Below are 25,998 nucleotides of genomic sequence, written 5' to 3' on the forward strand. Positions count from 1 at the left end.
CGATTTTTGCCCGCAACAATCACCAAAAAACTCCGCGTTTTTCTGGAGGGACTGTAAAAATAAACACGACCGCCGTTTCTGGCCAGCTTCGCGAGACGCCACGGTGACACCGAGACGCCGCTGTACGATTCCACACCGCATTGTGACGGCAATGCGGCTGCTGCTGATGATGTTGGTGACGCTGCTGCTGCTGATGATGTTGATGTTGTTGGTGACGCTGCTGCTGCTGCTGATGTTGTTGGTGACGCTGCCGCTGCTGCTGATGATGATGTTGGTGACGCTGCTGCTGCTGCTGATGATGATGTTGGTGACGCTGCTGCTGATGATGATGTTGGTGACGCTGCTGCTGCTGCTGATGATGATGTTGGTGACGCTGCTGCTGCTGCTGATGATGATGTTGTTGGTGACGCTGCTGCTGCTGATGTTGTTGGTGACGCTGCTGCTGCTGCTGATGATGTTGGTGACGCTGCTGCTGATGATGATGTTGGTGACGCTGCTGCTGATGATGTTGATGACGCTGCTGCTGCTGCTGATGATGTTGATGACGCTGCTGCTGCTGCTGATGATGTTGGTGACGCTGCTGCTGATGATGATGTTGGTGACGCTGCTGCTGATGATGTTGATGACGCTGCTGCTGATGATGTTGATGACGCTGCTGCTGCTGATGATGTTGATGACGCTGCTGCTGCTGATGATGTTGTTGGTGACGCTGCTGCTGCTGCTGATGTTGTTGGTGACGCTGCTGCTGCTGATGATGTTGTTGGTGACGCTGCTGCTGCTGATGATGTTGTTGGTGACGTCTGTAAGGCCGCTGATGCACGAGATTAATTTAGTTTGGGTTATTCCGTCTTTTAACTCGCAAAGCCTTGCCTGTTTATTCACCTTCATTAATACAGACAAATATCCCCCCCCCCGTATAGCATCAACAGGCTGTAAGGGCAAGTGCTGTTAGCGAGCACCTATGAAGGCCGGCACGGCACACAACGGGGTGGGTGGCCAACACCATGCACGACCGCCTTTGTATCCCCAGTAGCGATGTTTACTGCACACCACACCAGGGAGTCATTTGAGGTTGAGTCGACCTAGAGGAGGCCCAGGACCCATTCAGATAATCGTCACTGGGTGTTGGTCGTGAGCGGGAATTGAACTCGGGTCGCCGGGTTCGTAGCGCAGCGTAGCGCTAACCACTACACTACCGCTCCCTACAAACACACACAAGGGGGCACGCACACAAAGACAAAGATCGCCCGTACAGCCTCAACGGACTGTTGGGGCAAGTGCCATTAGCGAGTAGCAACCTGTGAAGGCCGGCACGGTGGCACACGAGAGGGTGGGTGGCCAGCACCACGCATGGCCGCCTTCGTCTCCCCAGTGGCGATGTTTAACTTACACACCGCTCCAGGGTACTCATTTGAGGCTGAGTCGACCTAGGAGAGGCCCACGACCGGTTCGAATAACCCCCACTGGTGTCGGTAGCCGTGAGCGGGAATCGAACTCGGCGCCGCGCTCACTACTGCACCGACGCTCAAAGACAAAGATCTCCCCGTGCAGGCAGAGGAAGACTGTTGGGGCAAGTGCTGTAAGCGAACCCCCATTAAAGTCCACTCACACACACACAGGCATCTCTCTGCGCACGAGGATGATCGTGCGCGCGCGTGTGTGTGTGCCTTCGACGTCTCAAGCGAGCGGTGGGTGGCACAGCGGTTAGCGCTACGCCGCGCTACCAACACGACGAACCGAGTTCGACATCCGCTCACGGCCAACAACACCGGTGACGATGATCTGAACCGGTCCAGAGCCTCCCCGAGGTCGACTCAGCCTTGAATGAGTACCTGGTGCCGTGTCTAATCATCGCAACTGGGGATACAAAGGCGGCCGGGCGCGGGGCTGACCAACCATCCTCCCGTGCGCCGTTGCGGCCTTCATAGGTGCTGCTCGCCAACAGCACTTGGCCCAACAGTTTGTTAAGGCTATACGTGGGGACCTTTGTCTTTGCATGTGCCTATGAGAGTGTGTTTGTTTGGGTGCATTGGCGTGTGTGTGTGCGTGTGCATGTGAGAGTGTGTGTCTGCCTGGGTGCATTAGCGTGTGCGTGTGTGTGTCTGCTTGGGTGCATGAGCGTGTGCGTGTGAGAATGTGCGTGTGCGTGTGTGTGTCTGCTTGGGTGCATGAGCGTGTGCGTGTTAGAGTGTGTGTCTGCTTGGGTGCATGAGCCTGTGCTTGTGTGTGTCTGCTTGGGTGCATGAGCCTGTGCGTGTGTGCGTGTGCAAGTGCTGCACGCCAACAGCACTTGCCCCAACAGTCTGTTACGCAGGGATCTTTGTCCATGTGCACGGCCTCCCCTTGGGATCGTAGACGCCATCTGGTTCCCCCAGACATGCAACCGCCTCCGACCCACAGTGTCTCCCTCTGATCTCTCTCTGTGATCTCAGGGCTGGGAGAGCCGCCGTGGAGCAGCCCTGATGTGAACCATCAATCCCCCCCCCCACCACCATCACCACAACCACCTCCGGGTACCTCGTGCGGAGACACGAATAGAGGCAATAAAGACAAAGTCAAATAAATGGTTGGGGTTGATGGGATCGTGATGACTGGAGCGCTGTGTGTGTGTGGGGAGTGATAGTGTAGCGGTTAGCGCGCTGCGCTATGAACCCGGCGACACGGGTTCGATTTCCGCTCACGGCCAACACAAATGACGATTATCTGAACCGGTCCCGGGCCTCCCCTCAAGTCGACTCAGCCTCAAATGAGTACCCTAGTGCGGTGTGTAAGCATCGCCACTGGGGAGACAAAAGCAGTCGGGCGTGGTGCTGGCCCACCCACCCCCTCGCGTGCCGTGCCGGCCTTCATATGTGCTACTCGCTAACAGCACTTGCCCCAAAAGTCTGTTAAGGCTATACCAGGAATCTTTGTCTTTGTCCTGGTAAGCGGTCGTGAAGCGATTAACGCGCTGCGCTACGAACCCGACGACTCCAATTCAATTTCCTCTCACGGCCACCAACACCAATCGAGTGCCTGTGTTGTGCTGTATGAAACATCGCCACGAGGGAGACAAAGGAGGCCGGGCCACCCATCCTTCCACGTGTGCCGTGCCCAGCCTTTACAGGCGCTCCACCCTAACAGCACTTGCCCCAAAGCTTATATGGGGGAGCTTTGTCCCACGCTTTCTCTGTCCACTCTGCCCACGCTTTGCTCGGGGAATGCGGACCCCGGTGTCACGCGATGCGCGCTCTCTCGCTCGGCGGAACAATGCGAGCGTGGGAGAGAGAGAGAGAGCGTGTGTGTGTGTGCGCGCGGGTCGACTCAGCCTCAAATGAGTACCTGGTGCGCTGTTTAAACATCGGCATAGCGGGCGTGGTCCTGGCCACCAACCCCTTCGTGGGCGGTGCCGGCTATCCGTTAGGTGCTCGCTAACAGCACTTGTCTCAACAGTCTGTCAATGCTATAGGGGGATCTTTGTCTTTGTCTGTGTTCGTGGGTGCTCGCGAAGAGCACTCGGCCGAGCGGTATGTTAAGGGCTGTATGGTGGCGTCGTTGTTTTTGTATGCGGAATTTGTACTTATTTATTCCACATTCGACTGCCATTCACTGTGGCCACTTAATCTGGCAATAATAATAAAATAACAATATCATTTTCTTTTCGAGTGAAAAAAGGCTCCCACGGACTACAAGCTGATAACCACGGCGATCCGTTTCGTGAAATGAATTCACTAAAATATAAACTATTTTTCATTTGACCAGGTAAGGCGCACTGAGCTACATAGCGCAGTTTCAGAAGCATCCTGGCCACAAATGACAGCTCAACGAAGCGGCTTATCACGTGGAAATGTACAGCAGCCAAATACTCTCCAAACGCATGCCGATTCTAAATGTGGAGGGGAAAACCGGAGGACCGGTAGAAAAATCCACGCGACCACGAGGAGAGAGAGAGAGAGACACACACACACCGCAAACTCCAAATATACAACAGGTGTCAGTGTCGGGATCGAACCCACGGCCTCCTGCATACCGGGCGAGGGAGTTAACACACGGAGGAGATGACACGGATGAGCGGTGAGCCCATGCCGACTAATGGCCCGGCAAACTTGGTCGACCCAATTGTTGCCACGTCCTGGAGCACGCAACTCAGAGAAACCGTGGCAAAATTACATCGGCCACATGACTTCGATTTTATTATTTAAATGAGCGGTCAATCGTTGGGGTGGGGGTGGTAGGGGGTAGAGGGGGTGGGAGGGGGGTGGGAGGGGGGTGGGAGGGGGGTGGGACAAGTTTTATCCGATCAATAACTTTGCAGAGTTCCTGCGAAAATAAAGATTAGAAGGAGGTAATATTTTGCACGGCATTGAATTTGGCGAAAGCTAATGCGATTAAAGCAGGAGCCATTTCTTCATGACGTGTGCTTTAGAAGTCAGAAGCGTGGCTTGTTTTGATTGCTAGGGTGTAACTCTGTTTCGTTTGGATCGATGCTCTTGCATTGTTGTCTAGTATTGGCAATTGTTGTTATTTCTTTTTAAGTCGTTGTAGTTTTCGTTTTGAACTATTTTCACGAGACGTCGTTGGGAAACTCTGATGATGATTCCGTATGGACATGGCAGGAGTCACAATAAAGATAACAACAGTGAATAGATTTTGGGGTTAGACCGCGGACTGATATTTCCACTTACAAGTCTGTCTGTTGTCCATGGATCTGTTCCCATTGGACAATCATGAACAAAAATCAGCGACGGGTGTCTGATTTGTCTAATTCATATGAAAAATAAGAAGAGGTTTTATATTTTTCTGCCAATAAAACAGGTGTCATGGGATGATGATTACATAACTGCTCACCCCGAGCTATACAAGGTGTTTAAAAATCATGGACCCAATTGCAAAGCAGTATATTTCACGATGGCAACATGTTACAATTACACTAAAAGTTACAAACGGTTTAATGAGTGATCAAGTTTTACGAACCATTTTATAACTGCTCTACGTGCCCTCCACCAGCTGTACGGACAACATCGAGACGATAGTTGAATTCGTCCCAAACGCCTCTCTTCTCACGTTTTCCTCTGAGGTTTGTGGTCGTCCCGTGCTCTTCCCCTTACACAAACAGCCCGTTTCCTCAAATTGTCGGTACCAACGACGAATGCTCATTGACATTGGCGGATCGATGCCAAAACGTCGTTCAAACGCACGCTGCACCGCAATTACGGATTCAGTCTTGCTGAACCGCAGAACGCACAACGCCCCTTGTGTGTTGCGGGGTCACCTTCTTGCGAATGACTGAGGCTAAGGGCTGTTTGTGCGCTGGGAGAGGCATCCAGCGGTCATCATTTGAAACTCTCTCTATGCCCCGCCCTCTCTATGCCCCGCCCTTTCAAGTGGTAAGAGTTTCATTCATGGGCGGTTCGTGGTTGCAGAGATAAAGCGATTTCAAATCGGGTCCAAATTTTGAAAAACTCTGTATATGCTCTGATACGTGCATTGCCTTTGTACTGTTCGTCTTTTGGCGTTCTCTGGCCGGACACTAGCGAGACTAGGCCAGAACTGAGGCCGCTATCTCTGGTGTAAGCCAATCAGTTTCAAATTCAACGCAAACATCATCAGAACATGTTTGCACGTTCACCACAAGTACGTGCGGTTAATGCGGACTTGATTCCTCGCAAAAAGGTTTCCATTTAGTGTTTGAACATCTTAACACCTCCTGTTTTATTTCCAAAAAGGGTGAAATCAATTATTATTTTTCATACTTTTGTAGAGTAGTATGGGGACGTGACGTCATGTGTGCCGTCCAGTGCGATGACGTCCAAGAACGTGACGTCATGCGCGCTGGGCGGCTCAATTACGTCACGTCTCCTAGAGTATTTAAGGGAGACACCGTGACGAAAGCGGGGTCACTGTGGGAACGGGTAATGGTAGGAGGGTAAAGCGGGAACCAGGGGTAAAGGGATCGAGAGGTGAGTCTGAAAAGAAGCTGGTGGTAGCCGTAGAGGTGCTTCTCTCTCCGGTCGGTGGAGTTGGCAGAGTCCCCGATCCGACACGAGAGAGAGAGACCGGAGCTAGCCGGGCTGGGACCAGACAGAGTAGGGTCGTGTGGCAGGACTCAGTGTAGGACCCCTAACCCCTGGGAAGAAGTTGTATACCCTTGTGTAAAGTGAAAGTCTGTAATAAACTTCTAGATTTGAAGCTTTCGTGACTGCAAGGATTCATACTCTTAGGTTTTTTCCGGTAAAGTCACGTAGGTAAAAAATGTAAATTAATAAAAGTAAAATAAAATATAATCTCTCATTTACTTGATACAGCTGTCGGGCTGTGACAGTTCCACCTGAAGACGGAAGCTTGTGTTGCCTCCGAAACGTCGTGAATTTTTTTTATGTTTTATTTTACTTTTATTAATTTAAATTTTTTACCTACGTGACTTTACCGAAAAAACCTAAGAATCTGTAATAAACCTTTGGCGAAAGCCTTACCTCCGTCTCTGAGTGAGTCGTCGCCAACTCTTCAACACTTTGATACTGGCAAAAAAGGTCCCACGTCTATTAATAGATCCACACGCAAAATTTTGATCAAAATCGTTTAATGCAGCTACTCCCAAAGTGTTTGGAACCACACCCACCCGGGTTCGTCTCTTGACATCTCCATTCTGCCCCATCTCTGTCCTTTAAACCTGCCTCTATCGTTGCAACCGTAAACACCGAAAACAACGAACCCACTTACCCGACATGCCACGCGTGCAGACGGACCAGCAGAGGTCTCAAACGGGTTTTGATTCCTTACCCGTACCCGGCCGCACCAGGGTCGTATCCGTACTCTACCCGTACCCGGCCGGGTACGGGTAGGGTACGGGTATTGGGTACCTGATTGCGACCTCTGGGATGAAGCCATGTTGCAGGCGCGGGTGGGTTGATTCTAGGAACTTGAATTGTGAGAAGAGACAAGACGTTGGGAAATGAGTGACAAACGGTTACTCACCAGTGACTCATGGCCTACCCGTACCCGGCCGCAACAGGGTCGCAAACGGGTACCCGGGTACGGGTAGCCGGGTATCGGGTAGGGTACGGGTATCGGGTACCCGGTTGCGACCTCTGCGGACCAGTCAGCTTTGCGTGTCAAGGCCTCGGATTGGCGCTGAGAGGCCTCGACGAGGATTGGTGAGGGTCAGAGAATTAAACCGATGGGGACGAGTCTTTGAAACAGTGAAAGGCGGGAAACGAGAGTTGACTGTCGGGGGAGCAACAGTTGACAACGTTTAGAGAGGAGGAGGACGGGGATTGGCTGAGGGAAATGGGGGCGAGCGAACCTTCGAGAAAGTCGGGGGAGGGGCTCGGGGAATATAGAATGGGGAGAGCACGAGGGGGAGGGAACGGTTGGAGGTTCGCGCGTGAAGAACCAAAGCCTGGGCGGGGGGAATTGAGTTGTTGGTGTCCACAATAAAGGCTCTTAGTAAAGCACGTGGGGGGCGGGGGCTTGTGTCGGCGTCGTTACACAATCACTGAAGTTTCAGTGTGAATGTTTTTATGAATGAGGTGGATTGATTGATGATGATGAGCACGTGTTCTTGGTTATTTCGGTAAAGTCACGTAGAAGGGAAATAATAAAAATAAAACATAATAAAATTATTCTCACGACGTTTCGGCCACAACGCAAGCAGCCGTCCTCAGGTGAAGAACAGGTCTGTCGGGAAGACAGCGTCTGAATGAAACACCACCACGCTTGGAGCGTATATTTAAGCTGGGTTGTAGGGGGAAGAGCGCCTTGACAAAATAATTTGCATATCTAGAGGAATTTAGCATATTTATGGGAAATGCAGATATGGGATTAGTCACTACTGAGGACGGCTGCTTGCGTTGTGGCCGAAACGTCGTGAGAATTATTTTATTATGATTTATTTTTATTATTTTATTATTTCCATTCTCCGTGACTTTACCGAAAGAACCAAGAAGATTAATCCCTGCAATCACGAAAGCTTTAAATCGAAAGATGAGCACGTGCTTTAACTTTAACTGGGAGGAGATGATTGATCATAGCGGATGATGACGATGGTGATCATGACCAAATACATTGTCATTATTAAGTGCGTGCGTTTTTTTTAAAATCTGGAATTGAGAGATCAACTTCTGATTGCGATGCGACCGAACGCGTTGACAAATACGAACCCTCCACTAACCCAGGGCAGCCCCTAAACGATGACCGATTTCATTTGCATCTCTCCCCGCGAGCTGACGAGCTCCCCTTACCCCCGCCCCCACCAAGCCCGCCTGGCTGAATGCGGCTCTCGGACACATCTGGTTCCTTTAGCTATCGAATCAGCATGTGGACTTAGTTCAAGCCAGGCTATAAGGGGACTCCACGTGTCAAATTTGGTTGAATGTTCGTCACGGGTTTGCGAGTGCGTGTGTATGTGTGTGCGTGGAAGAGGCTCGTGAAGGACGCTACTGGGCAGTTGGAGGCAGTCGCCCTCCAACAACAACGGAGGGCGGAGGAGCGACGCTCACAACAACGAGCGGAGCGCCGGGTGGCTAAAGCACAGCAAGTTAGCACAGTCGGGGGCACAGGTGGTGCATCGGCCATTCATCTCAAACATCTAAGTCAGTCGACCCGTGGCACCTGGGTTTGCCCCGTGACCTCCTGCCAGCGGGCGTTCGACACTTCACGTGGCCTCAATGTGCACATAGCCTGGCACAAGCGTCCTGGTGACGTCACCGCCACTTAGTAGCGAATGGCGATAGTTGTTGTGTGTGCGTCTGTGTGCGTGTGTGTTTAGCGGTTAGCGAGTTGCGCTACGAACCCGGCGACCCGCTCACGGCCAACATCAGTGGCGATTGTCTGAACCGGTTCTGGGCCTTCCCTAGTTCGACTCAGCCTCCATTGAGTACCTAGTGCGGTGTGTAAAAACATTGCGACAAGGGAGACAAAGGCGGCCGGGCGTGGTGTTGCCCACCCCACCCCTTCGTGTGCCATGCCGGCCTTCATAGGTGCTCGCTCACAGCGCCCCAACAGTCTGTTACAGGCTATACGGGGGTTCGTGCTCTTAGCAAGTAAGCACCTATGAAGGCCGGCACGGCACACGAGGGGGTGGGTGGCCAACACCACGCCCGGCCGCCTTTGTCTCCCCAGTGGCGATTTTTACACGCCACACCAGGTACTAATTTGAGGCCGAGTCGCCCTAGGGGAGACCCAGGACCGGTTCAGATAATGGCCACTGGTGTTGACCGTGGGAGCAGGAATCTAACCCGGGTCTCTGGGTTCGTAGCGCTGCGCGCTAACCGCTACACCACCGCTCCCCTCAATTACATCAATTACCTCGAGCACGCACACCCACACGGCTGGCACAAATGGCACGGGGTCAAGAGGTCACCAATTAAGACTCTCAACTCGGAGTACGATGGGCCGGGATGTTCGACCAATTCGCTTAATGAGTCATCTCGCCTTAGCAAGGCGGGGGGGGGGGAGTGAAAGTGGAGTGTCCGGGGAAGGCGGAGTGAGCGAGGGAACATCACTCACTCACCCACTTACGCACTCCCCATAGGCAAGGAAGCAGACAGCACCCGAGGGCGTGAGGGAGAGGAGGAGGAGTGTGGCGGTTGTTGGCAAACCGTCGAACAAAGACGGCGGCCACCGTATCGCGCGCTTTCAAATGCGCTTCTGCGGCCGTCTGGAACGCTCTTCCTGTCGTTATTAGGAAGCCCACTGGAGCTACGGCGCGTTCAAATCATCATCATCTAGATTGACAACCTCGTTTCTCTTTGGAATCAATTTTTTTTGTTGTTTAGTTTGTTGGTCGTTCACCGCACCTCCTATTGGCACTGTTGGCAACGTACGGTGCGAAAGGAGTTCAACATACTCTATGAGATTTCTTTTACCAGTGGCAAAATAAAGTAGTAGGTTTTTACCATTTTAAACTGGTACAAAACTGACACCTTTATTCAAGGCATCCTGTTTGCAATAACCACAACACAAGTAGTCTAAAAAGCAAACATGATGCCTTGAATAAAGGTGTCAGTTTTGTACCAGTTTAAAAGGGTAAAAACCTACTACTATATTTTGCCACTGGTAAAAGAGATCTCATAGAGTAAATGCTTACCCCGAGCTCTCAATACTCTGATATTGCACTGTGTTTGAGTTGTACGCCTTCTGGTGTGATCTGGTCCAACACCAATGGGGACTAGGCTCTAAAGAAAGCCGTCTCGGGTGTGGACCAATCAACTTCAAGGACAGTGCATATTATTATCATTATCAGAGTTGCTTCTTTTTGTTTGCTTTTTTGACTACTTGTGTTGTGGTTATTGCAAACATGATGCCTTGAATAAACGTGTCAGTTTTGTACCAGTTTAAAAGGGTAAAAACCTACTACTAGAGTTCAACATACATAAAGTCATACGGGGGATGGGGTGGGACTCAAAGGTACATGATTGTCAGAATCCAACTCACAACCATCACCTCTCTCCTGCCTCCATTCACGAATACAATACGTGGTCATCACCAAGACAACGAGCAGCGTTCCTCCTCTTCATTCACAAATACTACACGTGGTCATCACCAAGACAACGATCAACGTTTCTCCTCTTCATTCACAAATACTACACGTGGTCATCACCAAGACAACGATCAGTGTTCCTCCTCTTCATTCACAAATACTACACGTGGTCATCACCAAGACAACGATCAGCGTTCCTCCTCTTCATTCACAAATACTACACGTGTTCATCACCAAGACAACGATCAACGTTTCTCCTCTTCATTCACAAATTCTACACGTGGTCATCACCAAGACAACGATCAGCGTTCCTCCTCTTCATTCACAAATACTACACGTGGTCATCACCAAGACAACGATCAGCGTTCCTCCTCTTCATTCACAAATACTACACGTGTTCATCACCAAGACAACGAGCAGCGTCCCTCCTCTTCATTCACAAATACTACACGTGTTCATCACCAAGACAACGAGCAGCGTCCCTCCTCTTCATTCACAAATACTACACGTGGTCATCACGAGTACAGCGATAAGCGTTACTTCCGCCTCTTCATTCACAAATACACACACGTGGTCATCACCAAGACAACGATCAGCGTTACTTCCGCCTCTTCATTCACAAATACAAACACGTGGTCATCACCAAGACAACGATCAGCGTTACTTCTGCCTCTTCATTCACAAATACAAACACGTGTTCATCACCAAGACAACGATCAGCGTTACTTCTGCCTCTTCATTCACAAATACAAACACGTGTTCATCACCAAGACAACGATCAGCGTTACTTCTGCCTCTTCATTCACAAATACAAACACGTGGTCATGATCACCATCGTCATTATCTGCGATGATTAATCCTCTCCTCCCAGATAAAGCACGTGCTCATCATCATCAATCAATCATCATCATCAATCATCATCAATCCACCTCATTCATAAATAGAACACTGTGTTCGCGGTTAGACTCCAGCGGTCGCCCATCCTGATTATTACTGCGGTTCATATTCTTAGGTTTTTTTCGGTAAAGTCACGTAGGTAAAAAATGTAAATTAATAAAAGTAAAATAAAACAAAATAAAAAATCACGACGTTTCGGAAGCAACACAAGCCTCCGTCTTCAGGTGGAACCGTCACAGCCACGACAGCTGTATCAAGTAAATGAGAGATCACAAGAAATACCTCCCCGTATATATAATGGTTGAGGGGGGAAGGGCCAGGAACGGCACACTTTTTATCTAGAATTATTACTGCGGTTTGTGCAACAGCTGGAATACTACTACGACTACAGTACCAGCACGGTTGACTACGGTGCGACAGAATTTCAATAATACACACACACACGCTTGCTACTAGCAGGCGCTGCCTTTGCTCCACACTCTGTGGACGTTAAAGAATCCCCTGGCGTTGTTGGCAAGAGCAGGCCCTGGTTGCGTGTCGGCGCCAGGGTCGACATTTGGCAAATTTGGAGAATGTGACACGAATTCGGATTCTAGGTACAGAGAAACCATCGCCCCGCTAATCGTGGAAGACTGCCCCAAGTCTCCTCTGCCCTAAGAACACGGCGACCCGAGTTCGATTCCGGCTCACGGCCCGACGCCAGTGACGATTGTTTGAATCGGTCCTCGGCCTCCCCCTAGGTCGACTCAGCCTCAAATGAGTGCCTGGTGCGGTGTAGTAAACATCGCCACTGCGGGAGCGGTGGGGCGGGGGGGGGCACGGAACGACGACGGCGACACACAGACTCAGAAGCCCCGATAGGTCGACCGACCGAAACGTCGCTTTACTTTCACGAGGAGAAGACACCGAGTGACTGCCTTGCGTGTTGATTTATTAAATTACGCGAAAGTACCCCCTCGATGCACCCCCCTAACCCCTCCAGCCCCCCCAACCCCCCCCCCTCCCCGCCGATTGGTATCCCCAATTACAGAGGCCAACACCGCCACGCGTGTCTCCTGCAATCAGCGCCTCTCTGGGCTGACAACCCTCAGAGGTGCATTAGTGACTAATTCACTCTCAGGAATTACCACCTACTTTGCTGGGGGATGGGGGGGGATGGGGATGATGGGGAGGGGGGGATGATGGGAGGGGGGGATGATGGGAGGGGGGGATGATGGGAGGGGAGATGATGGGAGGGGGGATGATGGGAGGGGGGGATGGGGAGGGGGGGATGATGGGGAGGGGGGGATGATGGGAGGGGAGATGATGGGAGGGGGGATGATGGGAGGGGGGATGATGGGAGGGGGGGATGGGGAGGGGGGGATGATGGGGAGGGGGGGATGATGGGAGGGGGGGATGATGGGAGCGGGGATGATGGGAGGGGGGGGATGGGGAGGGGGGGATGATGGGAGGGGGGATGATGGGAGGGGGGATGATGGGAGGGGTGATGATGGGAGGGGGGGATGATGGGAGGGGTGATGATGGGAGGGGGGATGATGGGAGGGGGGGGGGATGATGGGAGGGGGGATGATGGGAGGGGGGGATGATTGGGGGGGATGATGGAGGGGGGGATGATGGGAGGGGGGGGGAGAGATGGGAGGGGGGGGGAGAGATGGGGGGGAGAGATGGGGGGGGGGAGAGATGGGGGGGGGAGAGATGGGGGGGGGGGGAGAGATGGGAGGGGGGGGATGATGGGAGGGGGGCGATGATGGGAGGGGGGATGATGGGAGGGGGGGGGATGATTGGGGGGGGATGATGGAGGGGGGGGATGATGGGAGGGGGGGGGGATGATGGGAGGGGGGGGGGAGAGATGGGAGGGGGGGGAGAGATGGGAGGGTGGGGGAGATGGGAGGGGGTGCGATTCCCCACATCAACCAACAACAACCACCTTCTCGTGCGCTTGTGTAATCAGCTCCGGGGGAGACAAAGGCGGCCGGGTCGTGGCGACATCCCGTAGGTGCTCGCTAACGGCGCTTGCCCAGACAGCAGCCTGTGTGTGGGCTACGCGGGGGGCGGTGGGGGGGGGGAGATATTTGCCTTCATCTTCTCTTGTGCAGGAACAAGAGGCGCCGGCCACCTGGGTTCGATTCCACGGCCACGGCTCACGTCAGTGGCTATTATCTGAAATTGTTGCGGGCATCCCCACCCTAGGTCGACTCGGCCTTAAATCAACACGTGGTGCGATGCATCAACATCAGAGCTGGGGAGATGCAGGCAGCCAGCTATGGTCCTGGTCTCAACCACATCTCGTAGGTAGTCAACATCTCGCCAGATGTTAACTACCTCGCCCGGTATGCAGGAGGTGCATGGGTTCAATCCCGACCCTGACGCCTGCTGCTGAATATTTGGAGTTTGCGGTGTCTCTCTCCCCGTGGTCGTGTGGATTTCCCTGCGGGTCCTCTGGGTTTTCCCTCCACATTTAGAAATAGGATTTAAATATGCTGTGCATTTCCACGTGATAAGCCACTTCGTTGGTTGCTATCATTTGTGACCGCCAGGTCGCTTCTGAAAAAGAGCTACAAAGATCACTGGGGCCTTACCTAGTAAACTAAAAATAAACTTGTTTCGTTTTGAGTTGAGTAACCCGTCGCTGTCAAAAATCAGAATCTTCACTCGGACTGGAGGAATCCGATGAGCTATGAAGCTCTTTTAACGGATGTCCGCGAGTCGTCCAGCTGCGTGAGCGCCAGCGAGGTGTTGGTGGATCATCGCACACGCGGCGGATGTCGTGAAACTCCCGTCGTAGCCTCTGCCTCTGCCACGAGAAGGCGGTGGTACAGCAAGTGGACTCGTTCCCCAGCTGTTTACTCCGTCTGTGCGGGGATAGAGCGTTGTCCCCTCGCGCAGGGCGTGGGGTGTTTTTTTTTACGGGTGCTCCAGTTTTCCTCCTCCCCCCACGTGTATCGCCACTGCCTCAAGCGGCGACACCACCATCGACACAACCATCTCAACTAAACATATTCTTGGTTAAGTCACGTAGAAGGGAAATAATAAAATAACAAAAATAAAACATAATAAAATAATTATCACGACGTTTCGGCCACAACGCTGTCTTTCCGACAGACCTGTTCTTCACCTGAGGACGGCTGCTTGCGTTGTGGCCGAAACGTCGTGAGAATTATTTTATTATGTTTTATTTTTATTATTTTATTATTTCCCTTCTACGTGACTTTACCGAAAGAACCAAGAAGATGAATCCCTGCAGTCACGAAAGCTTTAAATCGAAAAATATTCTCGGTTCTTTCTAAACTAAACACACTGAATTTTAACCGGGTAAGGCCCACTGAGCTATAGAACTATTTGGCAGAAGCGACCGGCGCGTGGGGCCGTGAAATCTCGTCGCCTGAAAGCCCTCATCACGGATGGCTCGCAACACCCCCCCCCAAAATCCTCCCCCCACCCCCCAAATATAATTGCCCCCCCCCAATCCTCCTGCACCCACCCACCCTCCCAACTACGAACACGTGCAAGCCCCATCCATCGACTCGTCGTCATCATCTTCGTCATGCATCCGTCACCCCGTCCATCCTATTTGTGAAAGAAATGTGGAAATATGCGTTGTTGTGTGAGTGAATGTGTGTTGTGTGAGTGAATGTGTGTTGTGTGTTGTGTGAGTGAATGTATGTTGTGTGAGTGAATGTGTGTTGTGTGTTGTGTGAGTGAATGTGTGTTGTGTGAATGAATGCGTGTTGTGTGAGTGAATGTGTGTTGTGTGAATGAATGCGTGTTGTGTGAGTGAATGTGTGTTGTGAGTGAATATGTGTTGTGAGTGAATGTGTGTTGTGTGTTGTGTGAGTGAATGTATGTTGTGTGAGTGAATGTGTGTTGTGTGTTGTGTGAGTGAATGTGTGTTGTGTGAATGAATGCGTGTTGTGTGAGTGAATGTGTGTTGTGTGAATGAATGCGTGTTGTGTGAGTGAACGTGTGTTGTGTGAGTGAATATGCGTTGCGTGAGTGAATGTGTGTTGCGTGAGTGAATGCGTGTTGTGAGAGTGAATGTGTGTTGTGAGTGAATGTGTATTGTGTGAGTGAATGGTTCTCTCTCTGCCTTGCGGTGTCGTTGTGATGAGCCGGGTGCCATGGTGCAATGCTCAGCCAGAACACCGCATCTGGGGTCTGTGCTCGCCCTTTGTCACAGAGCAGCTGAGCTCAACGGGGCCTTAAACAGCTAAAATAATAAAGTCTGAGTCTGACTCGCAGCCCATGGATCTCTACGTAGCCCTCTATGTAACGCTATGGATTTCTATGTAACTCCATGGATCTCCATTTACGTTTATGGATCTCTGTGTAACTCTATGGACCCCTATGAAAATCTATGGATCTCTATGTAACTCTATGCATCTCTATGCAACTATATTGATCTCTATGTAACTCTATGGATATCTACGTATCACTACGTGTCTTCAGATACAATCTATGTATCTACATGTAACTATATAAAATCTATGGCTCTATATGTAATTCTATGTGCCTCCAGATGCCTTTATGGATGTCTATGTAACTATCAGGATCTCTGTGTAATTATATGGATCCCTATGCAACTCCATGGCGTCATCTGGTCCAACACCATGTGAGACTAGGCTCTAAGGAAAGCTGTCTCGGGTGTGGACCAATCAATTTCAAGGACAGTGCATACATTATCAGAGTTATGTTTTTTGTTTGCATTATGACTGCAGGTATTGTGGGCTATGCAAACATGACTCCTTGTAAAAAAGGTGTCAGTTTTGTTGCCAGATGGAAGGGTAAAAAACCAATTATCATATCAGGATCTCTGTGTAATCATATGGATCCCTATGCAACTCCATGGCTCTCTATGTTGTAACTCAACGCCCTGTAACTGCCTCCAATGCTGACGAACTTTGGGCCGTGGCCGTTCCTTGTAGCAGAGCCGCTTCGCTCAGTGTGGTTGAGCGGCGTGGCGCAGCGGTGAGGTTCGCATTGCACCTCCAATCCACGTGCCCTGGCCTCGATTCGCTGGCCCAGGGAAATCCAATCTCAAGCACGCGGTGCCGCCCTCACCACCGTACCGCTAGGGGACGCCGCACACGCCGATATCGTTTTGCCGAACGTCAGCCCAACGTTTGCCGAACGTTAGCCCAACGTTAGCTCAACGTTAGCCCAACGTGTGCCGAACGTTAGCCCAACGTGTGCCCAACGTTAGCCCAACGTTTTCCGAACGTTAGCCCAACGTGTGCCGAACGTTAGCCCAACGTGTGCCGAACGTTAGCCCAACGTTTGCCGAACGTTAGCCCAACATTTGCCGAACGTTAGCCCAACGTTTGCCCAACGTTTGCCGAACGTTTGCTGAACGTTCAGCACCCCCTTCTATCACCGACCTCGGCGCCGGACGACCTCATGGTGAACGGAGTGTCGTGCGTGTTACTGGGCGCCGTAAATATTTAAAATATTTTTGGAAATTCACTCGGGGTTATTGCGAGACCTGCCACTTTGTCAACCCCTTATCAGTGCCCCCTATCTTATTACAGACTAATTCAAATCGTGTTGGTCACCCCGTGTCCCTTATAAATCTCAACGTTCATCCTACAAAGTCCCATCACAAGGGAGAAACTCAAACAAATGGACAATGTGTTTTGCTGCGTATTGCAACGGCTGTACGCTGTATAGACCTGAAAACTCAATTTCCCTGTACAATAATACGGGGTTCAACCGTACGCGTTGTCAGCTATGGACCTGCCACTTCATCAACGTGCGCTGGTGCTCATCTCCCCGGCTGGTGGAAAATTCCACGTTCCTATGGCGAGCGGGGCGAGCCACAGGCTCTCCAATGGGGTCAATTCCTCCCACAAAAAGCGGTGCCCGTTTTAGCGACAGGATACGCAGCCACGAAGATGAACGACGCGGCCACAGTATACGATAATGAAACAACGTCACGATACATTCACGAGGATGTGATTGGTCGCGAAAGCCTACGTGCTAAACTCATAAAATGTTATTATTGTTGGACCACTGCTGGACGAATGCCCTCCGGATGTTACCAAACTGTACCCGTCGGTTGTGAGTAGGTTACATGGCGATGGGGGCGCCCAGGATTGCGTCATGCATCACTCGCCGCCGATGTTAGCCGTGGCAGGGAATTGAATTGAGGTCAGTGGGGTTGAGAGTGCACGAGCCACACGCACAAGACAAAGATCCCCCCGATAGCCCGCGCAGACTGTCGGGGCAAGTGCCTACAATGGCCGTAACACACGCAAATAAAGACACAGATCCCCCGTATAGCCTGAGCAGACTGTTGGGGCAAGTGCTGTTTGGGAGTAGCACCTATGAAGGCCGGCACACACTGACACACACACACAAACAAATACAAAAATCCCCCGTATAGCCTGGACAGACTGTAGGGGCAAGTGCTGTTATCGAGCACGGCACACGAGGGGGTGGGTGGCCAACACCACGCTCGACCGCCTTTGTCTCCCTAGTGGCCATGTTTACACACCGCACTAGGTACTAATTTGAGGCCGAGTTAACCTGGGGGTGGCCCAGAACCGGTTCAGATAATCTCTCATTTACGCGCCAGGTCCGTAGCGCAGCGCGCAATCCGCTACACCACCACCACCCCCCCCCCCCCCCCTGCTCACACACACACACTTTACTGGCTGTCACATTTGACCCGTGAGTGATCGCGCACCTGACACTTCTAAGTGTCGCGTGCGATTTCCCTGGTGGCACGCACGATCAGCGCCTCTCACAGACAGTCCCAGCCGCACCAGCGGGGAGCGGCGCTTTACCGCACGGCAAATGGATCAGCGATCCCATCGCAAGGAGACGGCATCGCGACTTCTGGGCGAGGGGCATTGGCCCTCAACAACCGCGCAGAGCAGCAGCAGATGCACCGAACGAGACGTCAGTTCGTAGCACTACCTCGCCTGGTGTCCAGGAGGTCGTGGGTTCCATCCCGACCCTGACGCCTGCTGTATATTTTGAGTTTGCGTGTCTCTCTCTCCGTGGTGAGATGTTAAATACCTCGCTTGGTCTACAGGAGGTCGTGGGTTCCATCCCGACCCTGACGAGTGCTGTATATTTTGAGTTTGCGTGTCTCTCTCTCCGTGGTGAGATGTTAACTACCTCGCCTGGTGTACAGGAGGTCGTGGGTTCCATCCCGACCCTGACGCCTGCTGTATATTTTGAGTTTGTGGTGTTTCTCTCTCTCCGTGGTGAGATGTTAACTGCCTCGCCTGGTGTACAGGAGGTCGTGGGTTCCACCCCGACCCTGACGCCTGCTGTATATTTTGAGTTTGCGTGTCTCTCTCTCCGTGGTGAGATGTTAACTGCCTCGCCTGGTGTACAGGAGGTTGTAGGTTCCATCTCGACCCTGACGCCTGCCTGCTGTATATTTTGAGTTTGTGGTGTTTCTCTCAGCGTGGTCGAGTGGATTTGTCCTCCGGGTCCTCCGGATTTCCCTCCACATTCAGAATCAACGTCACGCGTTTAGGGCATTTGGCTGCTACGAATTTCCACACGATGATCGTGAGCCACTTCGCTGAGCTTTCATTTGTGACTGCCAGGTCGCTTCTGAAAAAGGGCTACACAGCTTAGTGGACCTTACCTGGTAAAAGAAATGAAATATATATACATACCATAATAATATGAAACCAAATCAACACGTTGCGCATCAATAACACTTTGTGTGTGGCCTTAAACGTGAACACATGTAATAGGCAACGTTTCGGGTAACGACCCTTCTGCTTAGCGCAGTATCTGTGACATCAGCTTTTCGATAACTGTGATCCGGTGAGGTGTGGCGATGCAGCCGGGAAAGAGCGGCCTGTGGCACCCTCGTGAGGATGAATCGATGACGATGAATCAATTGATTTGCTGCTGCTGATGAGGGTAGTGGTGCTGATGTTGATGAATGAATTATGACGATTCGACTCCGACGATTCCGATGAAGAATCGATTATGTCGACGGACAGATGACGTAGGCTATGATCAATCGATTCGCGTCATAATGATTAATTGATTTATCTTATTTAGCTGATGACAATGCTCACGATGTGTTCGCTGATGGTGACAGCGATAATTGTCATTATAATCACGACAGATCGATAGCAATCCCCATCCTCCTGCCCCCTCCTGCCCCCTCCACCCCCTCCACCCCCACCCCCCGACGACGAAGACGTGACAAGACCCTCCTTGAATAGTCACCAAAACTGATTGAGACTCTCCTGGAGGAAACCAACGAAATAATCATCGTCGTCGTCGTCGCCATCATCACGAAATCACCAACCACCAAAGGCAAAGATGTCCCGTATATGATTAACCGACTGTCGAGGCAAGTGCTGTCAGCGAGTAGCACCTATGAAGGCCGGAACCCACAAAAATAAAGACAAAATTCCCCCGTATAGCGTGAGCAGACTGTTGGGGCAAGTCCCGCATGAGCACACGAGGGTGGGGGGGGGTGACCAAAGCCAAGCTCGTCCGCCTTCGTTTCCCCAGTGGCGATGTTTACACGCCGCACCCGGTACTCATTTGAGGCTGAGTCGACCTAGGGGAGGCCCAGGACCGGTGCAGATAATTATCACCGGGTGTTGGAGGCGGCGAGCGGGAATCGAACTCGGGCCGCCGGGTTCGCAGGGGCAGCGCGCTCACCGCTGCGCCACCACTCCCCATACCAAAAGATCCTCCGTGCAGCCTGTGCAGACGTCGGGGTCACGTGCTGTTAGTGAGCGAGTGGCACCGACGAAGGGCGGCATGGGAACACGACGTGGGGGGCAGAGGAGGGAGGGAGGGTGGGGGGCTGAGACCACGCCCGGCCGCCTTTGTCTCCCCAGTGGGAGATACTCTGCCACACCGCACCGGGTGCTCGGTTGAGGCTGGGCTCAGAGTAATCGTCACTGGGTGCCATTACCACCAGTGACGTCACCACTAGTGACACCACCAATTACCGTCACCACCAGTGACGTCACCACCAGTGAGGTCACCACCAGTTATCATCACCACCAGTGAGGTCACTACCAGTGACATTACCAGTTATCATCACCAACAGTGACACCGTCACCAATTACCATCACCACCAGTGACGTCACCCCCAGTGACGTCACCAGTTATCATCACCAACAGTGACACCGCCACCAGTGACCATCACTGGCAGTGATATCACCACCACCAGTGACGCCACCAGCGACACCAACAGTGACATCAACACCACCACCAGTGACATCACCACCAACAGTGACATCACCACGAGTGACATCACCACCACCAGTGACATCACCACCACCATTGACGCCACCACCATTGACATCACCACCATCAGTGACATCACCACCACCAGTGACATCACCACCATTGACATCACCACCACCATTGACATCACCACCAGTGACATCACCACCACCATTGACATCACCACCAGTGACATCACCACCACCAGTGACATCACCACCATTGACATCACCACCACCATTGACATCACCACCAGTGACATCACCACCACCATTGACATCACCACCAGTGACATCACCACCACCATTGACACCACCATCAGTGACATCACCACCAACAGTGACATCACCACCAGTGACATCACCACCACCATTGACATCACCACCAGTGACATCACCACCACCATTGACATCACCACCAGTGACATCACCACCACCATTGACGCCACCACCAGTGACGCCACCACCACCGACACCACCACCACCGATACCACCACCACCGACACCACCACCACCACCGACACCACCACCAAGACGACCGCCGTGGCTCGCCACCACAGCGCAAGCGCAGCAGCGTCCGACACGTTTACCGTGAGCGGGATGGTGCAGGTGAGCGACGTGATGGTGATGAGCACGAGCAGCACGAGGTTGTTCGCCTCCTCGCCACGCAGGATCCTCCTGCGGCTCGACGAGACCCGCGCCGCCACCGCCACGTGCCGTCCCACCTGATGGCTCTCGTCCTCATCATTCTCATTCTGCTGCTGCTGATGCTGATGATTCTGCTGCTGCTGCTTCAAAAAGCGCGGCGCGGCGTTGCCGCAAGCAGGTGCCGCGTGGAGGCTCCGCTTCCTCTTCCTGTTCATCATCTTCAGGAGTCCGTGCATCACCGACGCGTTGCACACGATGATGGTGAGGCAGAGCGCGGCGAGGATTGCCGCGTAGAGCACCGAGTAGGCAGCGTCCCAGCCGCCGCTCGCCTTCATGTCCACGTAGCACCACGTGCCCGGCTCGTAGAGCTTCACCTGCCCGAAGCCCAGCAGGGGGGGCAGGCAGAGCGCCAGGCTGAGCAGGTAGGAGACGCGGATCGCCGTCCACGCGGACGCGCGCCGCACCACGCGCTCGTACAGGTACGGGTGACCGATGGAGAGGTAGCGCTCGATGGCCATCGCGCAGAGGATGGCGAGCGTGGCGACGCCGAAGAAGAGCAGCATGAAGCTGAGGTAGCCGCACAGAGCGTGCCCGCCCAGAGCCACCACTGTCTTGTTGTGCGCGTAGGCGGTGAGGGGCACGGGCCCCGTGAGCGACGAACCCAGGAGGTCGGTGAGCGTCAGGCCGAAGACAAGGGCGTAGAAGGCGGTGCGCTTGGTGGCGCGGCGCGCCGAGAGGAGTAGCGCCAACGCGATTATGTTGCCCGAGACGCCGACCGTGAAGACGACGGCACTCGAGGTGGCGTTGTAGGTGGGCGGGATGAACGTGGAGTTCTTGTCGAAGCCCGGCATGGTCGATGCGTGCGTGGGGGGGGGGGGGGTTGAGGATCGATGGAGGTCGAGCGGTTGGTTGACGAGTTGGTTGGTTGAGAGGTCGGTTGAGAGGTTGATCGGTGGGGAGGTGGGTTGGGAGATTAGTTGATCGATTCGCTTGGTTGGTTGAGAGGTTGATCGGTGGGGAGGTGGGTTGGGTGGGAGATTCGTTTATCGGTTCGCTTGGTTGGTTAGGTGATTGGTTGAGAGGTTGGTTAGGAGATTGGTTGAGATGTTGGTTGAGACGTTGGTTGAGATGTTGGTTGAGAGGTTAGCTGCTGCTGCTGGTGGTGGTGACTTCTGCTCACCCCCCCCTCCCCCCCAGCTGCTGTCGGGAATACAAATAGAAGCGGGGATGAGGACAGCGAGGATGTTGATTGGAGGCTGATGGTGTCCCAGAGCCACTACCAACAGCAGGATGGGGGTGACGTCGGCTACAACAATCACCAGCAACGAGACGGCAATGACAACACGACCACTTCAGTTGACGATTGCTGCAACCTCCGTCATCAGCAACGATAGCGGTGATATTGACTACATCAAGAAGATCTGGGGGATGGATCACTCCACCCACGCTTACACTCGGGTGGTGTGTGCGTGGGTGGGAGGCAGTTCCGGATTATCCTCGTAGCAAAAGTAGCTACTACATATGTAGTAGCTACATGTAATAGCTACTACATATGTGTAGTAGCTATTACATATGTAGTAGCTACATGTAATAGCTACTACATATGTGTAGTAGCTAATACATATGTAGTAGCTACTACACATATGTAGTAGCTACGGGCCCCGCACTTTCAAGGGCCCCGCGCTAAATACTTTCAAGCTATCAATTCCGGTTCAGTGATTCTGCACTTGCTCTATTACTATAGTACTATACTGCCTTCGACTTTGATGGACGACTGGGTGTTTAAGGTTAGCGATTTGTAGTATTATCTGGCTGTATAGCAAATGCAAAAATACAATTACATTACTATGTAAAAATTTGTGTTTTAATATTTACGTGTTTTATTTATTTATTTAGGGCCCCTTTATAACATATGCTACAGGCCCTGCACCAGCTTAATCCGGCACTGGTGGGAGGTGTTTACGGGTGTGTATTTGTAGGTCAACTCAGCCTCAAATAAGTACCTGGTGCGGTGTGTAAACACCGCCACTAGGGAGACAAAGGCGGCCACCTACCCTACACCTCCCTCGCGTGCCATTCCGGCCTTAAGAGGTGCTCGCTAACAGTCTGTTACGGCTTAAGGGTTTAGAGGAGGTCTTTTTTGTGTGTGTACATGTGCGCGTGTGTGGTGGGGTAGCGGTGGTGTAGCGGTTAGCGCGCTGCACGGAGAATCCGGCCACCCGAGTTCGATTCCCCGCTCACAGCCAACACCGAAGACGATTATCCGAACCGGTCCTCGACTCAGCCTCAAATGAGTACCCGGTGCAGTGTGTAAACATCGCCACTGGGGAGACAAAGGCGGTCGGGCGTGGTGCTAGTCCACCCACCCCCTCGTGTGCCACAGTGCCGGCCTTCAAATGTGCTCGCTAACAGCACTTGCCCCAACAGTCTGTTAGGGCTATATGGGGGATCTTTGTGTCTTTGTGCGTGTGTGTGTGTGAGTCACCTAACACACACGGGGATTATTGTATTTACAGATCCCACTTTGTGTGGTATCAGATATCGCGTCTCGGCTCGACAGTCTAATGACACAAAGCCAAAAATCTCCCCCCTTCCCCCCCGTATCGCCTGAAACAGACTGTTGGTGCCAGTGGTGTGGCGAGCGAGCAGAACCTTTGAAGGCCGCCAGGGTTGGGCACACGTGGGGGTTGGGTGAACGGCAACCACGCCCTGCCGCCCCAGCGGCGATGTTTACGCACCGCACCAGGGTACTCGTTTGAGGCTGAGTCGACCTAGGGGAGGCCCACGACCGGTGTTGGGCCGTGAGCGGGAATCGAACTCGGGCCGCCGGCTTCGTAGTGCAGCGCGCTAACCGCTGCGCCACCGCTCCCCACAGTCTAATCACTCACACACACGCGCGCGTACGCATGACAACATCGCCACTGACACACTTAGACGTGGTCAACAATGTTTGTTTAGCACGTGTGTTAAGTATGTGTGTGAGTTGATGCATGAGGGTGTGAGCGTGTGTGTCAGTATATCAGTGGGTGAGTGTATCAGTGTGTCAATTGGTGAGCGCATCGGAGTGTCAGTGTGTTCATGTGATTGTCAGTCCGTCAATGCGTGAGCGTGTCAGCGTGTGGATGTGTCAGTGCGCGTGTGAGCGTGTGAATGTGTCAGTGTGCGTGTGAGCGTGTCAGTGTGCGTGTGAGCGTGTCTGCGTGTGTGAGCGTGTCGGTGCGTGACAGTGTGCGTGTGTGCGTGAGCGTGTGAGTGCGTGTCACTCTGTGAGTGTGTGACAGTGTGTGAGCGTGTCTGCGTGTGTGAGTGTGTCGGTGCGTGACAGTGTGAGTGTGTGCTTGAGCGTGTGAGTGCGTGTCACTCTGTGAGTGTGTGACAGTGTGTGAGCGTGTCGGTGTGTGTGAGCGTGTCGGTGCATGACAGTGTGAGTCTGTGCGTGAGCGTGTGTGTCACTGTGTGAGTGCGTGTCACTCTGTGAGTGTGTGTCAGTGTGTGAGCGTGTCAGTCTGCGTGTGAGTGCGTGCCAGTGTGTGTGAGTGTGCGTGTGAGTGTGTGTGCTAACACGTGTTCTCGTCTGAGTGCTTGCGTTGGCACGGACGTGAGTGTGTGCATGAGTGGGTGCTAAGTGTGCTCACTGTTGCGTGGCTGTGTGCGTGTCTGCGCTAGTCTGTGTGTATGTCTCTCTATGTGTGTAAGTGGCTGTGTGTATGTATGCGCATGTGTGCGTGCGTGCGTGTGTATGCGCATGTGTGTGTGTATGTGTGTATGTCTGTGTGTATGTGTGTGTGTGCGTGCTTATACCTGTCCGGATGCCTCCCCTCTGGGTCGATTCAGCCTTAAACGAGTACCTAGCGCGGTGTGCACATACATCAGCACTGGGGAGACAAAGGCGGCCGGTCGCGGTGTTGGCCACCCACCTCCCCCTTGTGCCCCCCTTCTTCTTCTGCACTTAATAGTTGCTCACTCACGGTATGAGAAGACTACACGGGGCATCTTTGTATTTGCGTGTCTATAAATACACGTGCGTGTGTTTCTATATATGCATGTCGATGTATGTGCGTACGCGACTGCGCATCTGCGTCTACACGTGTATATGAGCAAACTGTGCGTCTGTACGACTGTGTCTATAAAATACGGCTGTGTGTGTGTCTGTGCGTGGCTAAGGGAGTTGCGCACGCACGCGGTTGCAACGGGAACTTTAGTCGACCGCACTGGTTGCTTGCGACCCTCGGGTTGCGTTCAGTGAGAAGTGAAGAAAAAGAACCGCGTCCCCTTCTCTCTCCCCACCACCACCACTACCACCCAGCCACTCAGAGGCGCATCCACCCATAGCTCCCCCCCTCCTCTCGCCCTCCGCACTCCTCCCTCCCTCCATTACCCTCCCGACTTTCCTCCCCAACCCCCTTTCTCCATTCATACATCCCTCCCTCCCAAATTTCCCTCCTCCTCCTCGTCCTCACTCCTCCTCTCCCCTCCTCCCTCCCCCGGCTCTCTCCTACCCCCCTCTCGATCTCCCTCAACTCTTCATCGACGCATCCATCTCTCCAATCATCCACCCTTGCTCCATCCCTCACTTCTTTCGGACACGCGCACACACACACACATCGCACACACACCCACACACATCGCGCACACACACAAACACATCGCACACACACCGCACACACACACACATCGCACACACACACAGCACACACACAACGCACACACACATCGCACCCACGCACACAAACATCGCATACACATACACACATCGCACACACACACATCGCACAC

General features: G+C 52.8%; 1 protein-coding gene across 1 annotated transcript in view; it reads right to left on the minus strand.

The window, feature by feature from the left end:
• The window catches only part of LOC133362458 (prostaglandin E2 receptor EP2 subtype-like), a 50,187-nt gene extending 24,732 nt beyond the window's left edge, over window positions 1-25,455 (minus strand). Inside the window, exons 1-2 of the mRNA XM_061581410.1 lie at window positions 25,024-25,455; window positions 21,165-22,422 (exon numbers count right to left, since the gene is read on the minus strand). Of these exons, the coding sequence (XP_061437394.1) occupies window positions 21,165-22,073 (909 nt within the window). The 5' untranslated portion in view covers window positions 22,074-22,422; window positions 25,024-25,455. The remainder of the gene's footprint in view (window positions 1-21,164; window positions 22,423-25,023) is intronic.
• Window positions 25,456-25,998: the final 543 nt, after the last annotated feature.

The sequence above is a fragment of the Lethenteron reissneri genome, chromosome 8 (genome assembly GCF_015708825.2).
Source record: "Lethenteron reissneri isolate LAM-NWPU_2019-01 chromosome 8, ASM1570882v1, whole genome shotgun sequence".
Classification (NCBI taxonomy): Eukaryota; Metazoa; Chordata; class Hyperoartia; order Petromyzontiformes; family Petromyzontidae; genus Lethenteron; species Lethenteron reissneri.